This window comes from Silene latifolia, chromosome 2 (genome assembly GCF_048544455.1).
Source record: "Silene latifolia isolate original U9 population chromosome 2, ASM4854445v1, whole genome shotgun sequence".
In the NCBI taxonomy this organism is placed as follows: Eukaryota; Viridiplantae; Streptophyta; class Magnoliopsida; order Caryophyllales; family Caryophyllaceae; genus Silene; species Silene latifolia.
In genome coordinates this window covers 132,885,255-132,895,363 of record NC_133527.1, presented here as the reverse complement: position 1 = coordinate 132,895,363, position 10,109 = coordinate 132,885,255, and the positions used below count along the sequence as shown (strand labels likewise).

Here is a 10,109-nt window from a genome sequence, read left to right as displayed (position 1 = left end):
TCATACAAACGTATAGTTAAATATATGATTTAAAATTGTGTTATGCTAGACACCCAACGAAGAATATTAGAGAAAATAATTAATGTAAATAATGCATATATAAGTGGTTGATCTTGAAGCTGTTCCGATAATTTCAAGAATCTCTCCAATATAGAAAACAAATAAATAGGACATGAAAAAAATACTCAGTAATTCATACATAAACCTAACAATATATTATAAAGCAACATCTTGCAGGTAAAAGAGGAAATATAGCCATAGGAGGAGAAGTATGTGGGTTTGTACGTGTGGTTGCCGACTTACCATCGATACAATAATAAAAAATAAAAAATACCAATCAGATTATTGTTGTTGTAATTATCCAAATCCTTTCTTCCTATGGTTAGTTTATTTCCTGAAAAATCACCAAAAATACAGTATATAATTAAATTCCATATTATGTAAAAGTATATTAAGGATAACAAAGTTAACGTGATGCATTGCAACAAAAATTAATTCATATTCAAGTAATCAATGGGGAGGGGATATTGAAAGATTAATGGCAGACATTCATCATTGGGTTTATATACTAATATTTTCTAGTCCTAAGTTCTAGCTTACATAAAAGACACTCATAATAGAATTTTATTTGCTTTACAATTCTATACGGTTAGTTGCTTATGATCATTATGTATAGTTAATTTACATCTTGATCATTATCTTTGAATTAAAAAAATAGTTTAGGTAGTTTTGAAAACTTGGGCTTTCTGTAATCGCTCGAAAAAAGCTTCCTTTAATAATATAGATAGATAGATATAGATTAGTTTAGTTAAATTTGAGTTTTGACGGAAAAAATATTAAAATCTAACTTATAAATTTTAATATGGTCAAAGAAATATATATGCTCATATATGCTCAAAAAATAAAAAAAAATTGAATATAGTATCCGACGTATATTCCTTTTTCTCGTGTTACATTCCTATCTCTTGAGTCGTGAGTCTTGACCATTAGCTGCAAAACTGCAGCCACAATCCATCCATCCATCCATCCATCAATGGCGACATTATCATCAATAACCTCGATGATATTCATAACCCAACCTCGTTACGCAATCCGATATGCAGCATCACTCTCTTCCATGACACGCATGTCATCCCATTTCCGCCGCACACAACGCCCTCTCTCCACCGCACCATCCATCGCTTCTCCTCCTCCTCTTTCCCTCCTCCATTTTATGCCTCAAGCTTCTCTCTCTTCTCCTCCTCAAGTTTTACCCGAGTATGTTCTACACCCCCCCCCCCCCCCCCCCACCCCCTTATTATGACGTAATTGTTCTATTATTTTCTGAAACACAAATTCTTGGTTAAGACCATCTCAAGACGACCGACCCCGAAATAAGACAAATATAAATGGAGGCTTTTATTTTCCATCCTCTTATTTTCTCTTAATCAAAGGTTATTAATGTCATTCATCACATTTTCTTAAATTCAACACTTTAGTCAAAGGGGATGAAGGGAGAAATACCCTTAGCATTTGTATTAACATTAAATGATCCGAGGTGATGATATTTTTATCATTGGGAGAATTTGTATGCCTTAGTTGTGGAAGACTTGAAGGTTACTGGCTTCTGTTAGCCTGTTACTATGATTCTAGAAGTATGGATATTCGAACACCATGTCTTTTATACCTTTGCTTTATTGATTTGCTTTATCTGGGCTATATACATCTCGTTTAAAGGCTCCATCTTAGACTATTGAGTGACAAACTCCAATATAGAGTTAGATCTTCTTCAATTAACTTTTCACATGTCATTTCTCCCCTCGAAATACAAGGACTTTAAGTTCATTTCTTAACATGTTCTAAGCTTTGCTTTATATTCCACTATTGTTGGTTTCTATAATTTGTGTAGTGTTTCTTAATACTCTGCCGTTCTTTTGTTTAGTGCGATGCCAGCTTCAGAAGTTCTTCCAAGAGGCCGTATTTACCATGAGACTTACGGGTGTCAGATGAATGTCAATGACATGGAGATTGTGTTGGCTATCATGAAGAAATCAGGATACAATGAGGTAGTTGAGGCTCCCGAAAGTGCAGAGATTATCTTTATCAATACATGTGCTATTAGGGACAATGCTGAACAGAAAGTCTGGCAGCGGTTAAACTACTTTTGGTTTCTGAAGAGGCAGTGGAAGAACAATGTCGCCCAAGGAAGGTCACAGTCAGTGCATCCTCCTAAAGTTGTTGTCTTGGGATGCATGGCGGAGAGGTTAAAGGATAAGATACTAGATGCTGATAAGATGGTCGATGTTGTGTGTGGACCTGATGCTTATCGAGACCTTCCACGGTTACTAGAAGAGGTAGAATATGGTCAGAAAGGAATAAATACTCTTTTGTCTCTTGAAGAAACATATGCCGACATAAGTCCTGTCCGAATTTCAAAAAATTCAATTACTGCGTTTGTCTCTATCATGAGAGGTTGCAATAACATGTGTTCCTTTTGCATAGTCCCGTTCACAAGAGGCAGGGAGCGATCACGTCCTGTCGATTCAGTTGTCAGAGAGGTGGGAGAGCTTTCTAAACAAGGGGTTAAAGAAGTAACACTCCTTGGGCAAAATGTTAACAGCTACAATGACGCATCCGGGTCGGAAGAGGACATCGAGTCAGGTACTAACTGGCAATTTAGTGAAGGTTTCTCCAGCATAAGCAAGGTGAAAACAATGGGTTTACGGTTTGCTGACCTCTTGGATAGGCTTTCCACCGAATTTCCTGAAATGCGGTTTAGATACACATCTCCACACCCTAAAGATTATCCAGATGATTTGTTGTACCTGATGCGAGATAGACATAATATCTGCAAATGCATCCATATGCCAGCACAGTCAGGAAATAGCCTAGTACTTCAAAGAATGCGTCGAGGTTATACCCGAGAAGCATATCTGGAGCTTGTACAGAAAATCCGTAATATAATCCCAGATGTTGCACTTACGAGTGACTTTATATGTGGTAAGACTCTTGTGCAAGCTGTGTTTAATGGCTTTTCATTTTATACTATAATCTTAAGTCTTAACAAAAGACGGTTATCTTGTGCCCATCACCCTTTTGTCAAATTTAACCTCCCCTTACCCTGCAATTTGAGGGAGCCATGGAGGCACCGGGGTAATATTGCTCTTGTTGAATACTTGAATGTCTATTATTCGATACTATATTGCAACAATCTTTTGTTTTGGGGTGTATGTTTACCTTTCACCAAATATTATGCTCATGCCTTTGTAAATTACTTTCAAGATGAATGGAGCCATTGTCAATTTATAATTCTCCTTTAAAGTCTTTGCTAGAGTGGACATCACATTTAGGGTAGTTTTGGACTAATGAAGTACTCCTTTTTTCCTGGTGGCCAATGCTAACAAAGATGTACTCCCTCAAACCTTAGATGATCACTATTCCAGTTGGTTTCTCCTAACTAATCAACTTCTATTGTAGGAACTGTAAATTGAAATTTTCATGTTACCTCATTTGAAAAAATCATTTGGTAAGGGGTCAAACGAGAGTACACCTTTACATAATGTGAAGATGAGTTATGGGGCCATTTTCTTTTGTTTCCTTAATTAAAATAGAATTCTAATTGAAATACGTGTGGTGACTGTATAGTTAATCATCATAACCTGTTTCAGGTTTCTGTGGGGAAACGGAAGAGGAGTATGCTGATACACTGAGCCTCATCAAGGAAGTTGGTTATGATATGGCATACATGTTCGCCTACAGCATGAGAGAGAAAACTCATGCCCATAGGAATTATACAGACGATGTTCCGGAAGATGTCAAACAAAGGAGGTTGACTAAAATGATTGAGACCTTCCGTGACAGCACAGGCCAAAGGTACGACTCTCAGATAGGCACTATCCAGCTCGTGTTGGTTGAAGGTCCCAACAAGAGATCCCCTGATGCAGAGCTGATTGGTAAAAGCGACAAAGGCCATAGAGTAGTATTTACAATCTCGCCCTTGCCTCATCGGGATAATGTAGACGACATGACTAGAAATCCAAAAGTCGGTGACTTTGTTGAAGTCAGAATACTGAGATCCACCCGTGCATCCCTTTTTGGTGAAGCTATTGCAATAACCAAGCTGAGCTCTTTCTACAAGGTCGCGGAAGAAGCGGCTATGGTGTGTGGTGGCAGAGCTTGATATCAGTGCGATTTCTGGTAGAGTTATTAATTAAGCTGTAAGTTACCTTACCCTTATTATTTCTCTACGTTTTTCCGAGGCGTTTGGGTTCCTCCCTGCTTCTCTGATCTTCTATAGCATCTTAGAGAATTGCTACCTGTTCTTATCATCATATTTTGTGTATGGGTCGATTTATGTGTCTGCAATTATTTAGTCGGCCGTGCTCTACAAATATAGTGCGGTTTTTGTACATACCCAACATCTTTTGCTTATAGATGCAACTGTGATGTAGGCATGTAGCGCCATTTGGTTCCATGCTAGGTATTGTTGACAACTAAGTTGACTAGACTCCGATACAATTGTCAGATTCGGGTACATATCCTTATTTCTGACATGCCATGAGACAACATTTTTTTTTTTGAAAGAATAATTCAATATATTAGATATGTGGAGATTGTGGACTTTGTCTTGAATTGAGGACTTGGCAGCAGGAATACACCTTCAAAATAAAATTGTAATACCATATACATAAACTAGCACCCCAAACATTCTTTAGTCGACATTTGTTAGTTATTAGATACGAGTTATAAACTTTACTATTCTAATAAAATAAATATATTATACTCCTTTTCTTTGAAAACTTCCACTTTTCCTTTTTGGTCATTTTCGTTTATTTCTTCCACAGTTCCACTTTTTTTTGGTCTTTCTCTTCTCTCTTTATGCATATGGCTCACCAACTTTTCTTCTCTCTGATTTTGTATTGTAAATCATATTTCTTAGGAATTGTGCCATTTTAGAAATGGAAGCTTTTAAAGAAAATGAGGGAGTATTATGTACTTCCTCCATTTTCCTATTTTCTTCCCATTTGCTGAAAGTAATGTTTTTTGAAAGATGGTTTGATAATAAATATAAACTTTTTTGTTATGTGAATTAATAATTTTTAGTCTCCATCGTATTTACGGCAAAAAGTTTGGTAGCTTTGACCTCCAAAAAGCTAATGGGAAGAACATAGGAAAATGGAGGGAGTATGATTTTGTTGCATTAGGTGATGTATGAAAAATATCTTTAGATACTCCCTCCGTAGAGTCATGTACTTTCCATTTGTTTTTTTTTTTTGAGATGGAGTTTGAATACATGGACCATAAATATGTTGATAATATTTGCAGAAACGCGAAAGTAGTAATTAGACCCCTTAACTCTGATCAATTGTGAAATTAGGCCCCATAACTTTTATTTGGAGCAATCAAGCCCCTTAAGTTTCATCAAAAGTAAAATTCAACCCCATTTTTTAAATTTACACAAGAATTTTAATTAAAAACAATTTATATTAGTATTAAACAATTTATTAAATAACTAAAAATTACTAATTGCAACTTTACGAATTTTTACATAATTTATTAATCATTGAAGAACACTTTTACATACATATTTAGTAAATTGTTTATAATTTATATAACATTCATACATATAGAATAAATTGTCTATATATTATAAAATTCAAAATAAAATAATTCTCAATATTTAATATAAATATAAAAGTTCTAAAATTATAAAAAAAATATTTTATATTTGATAAATTGTATTAAAAGTGATATTAATATAAGAATTTGGTGAAAATTATGAAAATGGGGTTGAATTTCACTTTTGGTGAAACTTAAGGGGCTTGATTGCTCCAAATAAAAGTTATGGGGCCTAATTTCACAATTGATCAGAGTTAAGGGGCCTAATTACCACTTTCGCGTTTGCCGAAATATATATTTGACAAAATAAAATGTAAATGTCAAAGAATATGGACAAAAGATGATCTAGGGAACCATGAAGTCAAATGGGAAATATATGTAATTATGAAGGGAATATTGCATATGCAAAAAATCTTTTGATTTCAAACTTTTTTATACTCCGTAATATAAAATGTGTTGTCTAAACGAGACACTGCGTTAGAACTTAGGAGTTGATAATACCCACATTGATGTTCAATTCATTAATGGTTCAGTTTCAAACTTTCAATCATTTTATAATCATTATTCTTGAAGTTATCAAAAGTTCTCATTCTATTTTAGTTTCGTTCTATCAACTACCGAATCTAGAAATGGGCACCACACTCATCAACTTCACCTACTCTTCTCATGTATCTTTGCTTCGAATTTCATTCACTTTTAATCCATCTTCATCCCAAATTCAGAGGAATTCAGACTACACATCTTATCTTCATATGTTAATATGAATTTATTCATTGCAATGATCTCTCGCTCGATTTAACCGTGAGAAAACCCTTCCTCTAATACCAAGGAAAATCAAATGAGCTAATGAGTGACTTATAGAGAAAAGGCATAATATACTGTCTTAACATTTTGATCTTTTATCTTCTCTACAACCTAATGTGTTTTTTTTTTCCAACTTTTTTCATCTTTTTGGATCTTGGTGTGGTTATTTTTGTAGGAGTATCCACTATTGGGAATTGGAAATATGGTGCTAAGGGATTTTGTGGCATGTGTGATCTCGGCGAGGTCATGAGGTGGTGAGTGGTGGTCATTGACATTATTTGTTAGACTCACCTCAGACTATACTTTTCCACTTCACCTCTTTTTTTAATATAAGAAATGACACATGGTATCCATTCATTGGATAATTCCCCTTCAAGGTGGGGTCAAGACTCACCCAAAGTCTTAAGTTGAGTCTTGAATTTCCAAGACTCAACTTAAGACTTTGTCAAGACTAGGGTAGATTATTGGTAGTCTTGGGTGAGTCTTGTCTAGAGGCTTACCAAAGTCTTGTCTCAAGACTACCAATAATCTTACCCGAGAAAATGATTGTAAGGATGCCCGTTGATGAGGATGAAGATCCATCTCATGGGGGCAGCATAATTGGATTTTGATGGCCTATCCACTACAGTTGTGTTTGGTGCTGAGTTGGGAATTTTAGGACGTTTCAACTTTCAATGAATTGTTTACATTTCCATTTAAGGCAAATTTTCTTGGTTCTTTACCAGAGATTGATTTGTGAAATGTAGGTTGCACCCTTTCTATTCGGGCTGTTATAAATTCGCGGGAAGAACATACGGAGCCACGGGATTTGTTGCCCACTTGAATATGCTGTCCTTGCCTTTGATTTGCTGTACACAGCACTCACAGCCACAGTAAGGGTATTTCTGTCCCAAGACCAATAAATCCAGTGGCCCAGTAAATTTTACCCGTGAATTTATGCATGCCCTTCTATTCACTCCGCCACAACCTTTTATAGCGTTGTGAAATCAATGCACCTGCTAATCTGCCCAGTAACCATCTTTTATTGGAAAGGATAGGTAATAGAGAAGTAAGAAGTTTATGCGTTGGTATATTCTAGTCATGTTCGTAGGTACCTTTTTTTCCCCATATTATGTGATTCTTGTATCGCCTGATTTATTATCTATGAATGGTAGTGGTTTGTAATCTCTAAAAAAAGTTTATCCTAATGAAAATTTATACAACCCTTTTTCGCTTTAATTAAGAATGCACATCTTTTTTAAAAGTAGCGCTTTTATTTCTCAAATCCCTTCCCAATTTTATTTGTGTTGTTTTATTTTGATATTTCTTACATCTCTTTTGGAGAAGAAACGACATAAACGTTATTATATATAAACAAACGATTACCTCCTCCTAACCTATTCAATCCAACCTGACCACCAACAGCCTCACCCATCCTCCTTATTCCCCAACGTTCTTATGTATAAACAAACGATTTACCTCCTCTTAACCAACTCAATCCAACCTGACCACCAGCAGTCTCACCCATGCATCACCTAGGGGGTGGAACTAGGTGGTCGTAGTGATAACCATTCTTCAGTTTGGATCTAGGTGTGGTTATTTGGTAGGTGGTTTTGTGGTGGACATGAAGTGGTAAGAGTAGTGGTCAAAGTCTTGGAATGAGGAGTTACTCTTATGGATTACTGGCTTGTCCTCGCTTTTAGTCTTATCCTCGTCACCCTAACTTCAAATACTGGATTTGCCATTGAATAGTTAAATGATTGTTGGTAGGTGGGAGTGAGGAACTGAGGATGTATATGGTTGTGGCCTGGTGTGGATTGAGCGGCGCAACATAGTTTGGATTATGATGGCCGGACCACCTTAGTTGTGTGTGGCGGGGAGATTGATGTTTAGGTAGGGAATAATATGAGTCCATATGAGATAATTTGGGCGACCTGAAGCTAGTTTTCGGAATGTATGGCAGTTGAGATGGTATCTAGGTTAGATTAGGGGGTGCACTCGGGCAAGGCCGAATGCATTATATGTAATGCACTAATGGAATGTGTAAAAATCCTAAATGGAATGCTCAACTATGCCTCCTCAAAGGGACTAACATATATGCACATGATTAGTTTGTTATTTTTTACTTTATACATTGTTTTAGTTGTCCTCTTCGGCTTTTTTTCATTTCCATCATATGTAACACCTCTTGTATTGGTCGACTTTGTTATCTACTACCGAGTACATGATGAATTGTTGATGTCAGAAGAAGTATGCTAGGGAAATTTTTGTACATACCCCTTTTTTTCCTTAGCTAAGAATGCATACCCTATTTACAATGTACTACCTTTATTTCTTGAATTTCTTCCCAATGTATATTGGGTTTTTTTCGTTTTGATATTTTTTTCGACCTCTCTTTTGACAAGTTCTAATAGCGAAATGACATAAATGTTGATGTATAAAGAATGTTTTCAACCACCAAGAGGTAGGATTCTTCGACATAAGTACTGTATGTGATTCTGGGTCACTGGGTCAGCTTGTATAGGAATTCGAACTAAGGTGGAAGTAGGGAGGATCATAAATTTCAAAAGTGAGGCTGATGTATCAAAATGTTCAAATGTTTGGAGCTCTCTGTTTCGGTGTAGAGTGATGTCTTATGTGACGATCTGGCGGGACCTTTCAATACGCTACCTTTGCTATTTACGTGAATGTCTTATGGGCATTTGGGCCAAATCAGCCTTTTGCAAGCCATTACCAAGGGCATGGTCTTTTTTTTTTTTTTTTGGGTTCTGCTCTTTCATTGATATGATTTACTTATTGTAAATCATGGACATAAATGACTATTATACCCTTTTCAGACCCCTTACGTCACAGCTAGTATGTCACAACCACCATCTCCACCGGCACCACCTCCCTCTTGCATACCACCACAACCGGTTGCCACGCTACTTCAAATCGAACAATTGAATTAAAGATTAAAAGTTTGAAAAAGAAAAAAGATTTATTCATCGATTAATTCATGCATATTATACACCCTTAACCTTTAAATTGGAAATGATAAGAGCAGATAAAGTAAAATCACGGAACTATTAAGATACGGAGTAACAAATTTTCACCATTTTTATCAAAGACTCAATCCAATCACGTAGGATTAGTGATGGCAATGGGTAGGGTCTGAGTAGGGTCCGCCTAGACCCGGACCCGACCCGAGATTTTCCCTTTGGACCCGTACCCGACCCAGACCCGCAAGGGTCTAAAATTTGAGGACCCATACCCGGACCCTATGGGTAAGAGTAGGTGCAGGTCTACCCATGACTCCGAGTTTTTATTTTCTTTAAGAATAAGATTAACGGTATAGGGTCTATAATATTAAAAAAAAATCATACTACTTTAACGTTATGAGTTTATTAATCTGCCGTTAATGGTGGTTGTCGGTCACCGACTATTAGAGAGGTGGTTGCCAGTCGTGTATCAGTGCTGTGGTGGTGGTTTTCTTGTGTCAGTGGTGGAGTGGTGGTATTCTCAAAAAGAGTTTGGTTGAGTTTTATCACTTTATGGGATGAGGGAAGAAAAATAGACTTTAGTTGGATTTCTACCGTCTGCCAGTATGAATTCAGAAAAGTTGTAATTTTGATTTTTTTTCTTTAATAAAGGGTCCAAGGGTCGGGTATAGGTCTCATAACTTAGACCCGGATCCGAAATATTTTCTTAAGACCCATACCCGACCCATACCCATTGGGTCTGAAAAA

General features: G+C 36.4%; 1 protein-coding gene across 4 annotated transcripts; it reads left to right on the top strand.

The window, feature by feature from the left end:
- The first annotated feature begins 957 nt into the window (after nucleotides 1-957).
- LOC141643003 (CDK5RAP1-like protein) lies at nucleotides 958-9,208 on the top strand. 4 transcript variants are annotated; one of them, XR_012543577.1, is made up of 5 exons: nucleotides 958-1,257; nucleotides 1,922-2,979; nucleotides 3,648-4,196; nucleotides 6,578-6,656; nucleotides 7,149-7,620. XR_012543577.1 is itself a non-coding variant. In XM_074452023.1 (4 exons), exons 1-3 carry the CDS (start codon nucleotides 1,034-1,036, stop codon nucleotides 4,157-4,159), a joined length of 1,794 nt encoding a protein of 597 aa, XP_074308124.1. In that variant the 5' UTR covers nucleotides 958-1,033; the 3' UTR covers nucleotides 4,160-4,196; nucleotides 7,149-7,620. The 4 variants fall into 4 exon arrangements, 3 of the variants coding, with proteins under 3 accessions (XP_074308124.1, XP_074308125.1, XP_074308123.1); XM_074452023.1 differs by lacking the exon at nucleotides 6,578-6,656; XM_074452024.1 differs by lacking the exons at nucleotides 6,578-6,656; nucleotides 7,149-7,620 and adding an exon at nucleotides 8,906-9,208 and having other exon boundaries at nucleotides 963-1,257.
- The last annotated feature ends 901 nt before the right edge of the window (nucleotides 9,209-10,109 follow it).

What these genes read in the sequence shown, in the direction of transcription:
- LOC141643003 (XM_074452024.1), top strand. Translation starts at nt 1,034, where the DNA reads ATGGCGACATTATCATCAATAACCTCGATGATATTCATAACCCAACCT. An exon ending in CCTCCTCAAGTTTTACCCGA is followed by an intron (nt 1,258 to 1,921) that starts GTATGTTCTACA and finishes TCTTTTGTTTAG; the next exon opens with TGCGATGCCAGCTTCAGAAG. An exon ending in TACGAGTGACTTTATATGTG is followed by an intron (nt 2,980 to 3,647) that starts GTAAGACTCTTG and finishes AACCTGTTTCAG; the next exon opens with GTTTCTGTGGGGAAACGGAA.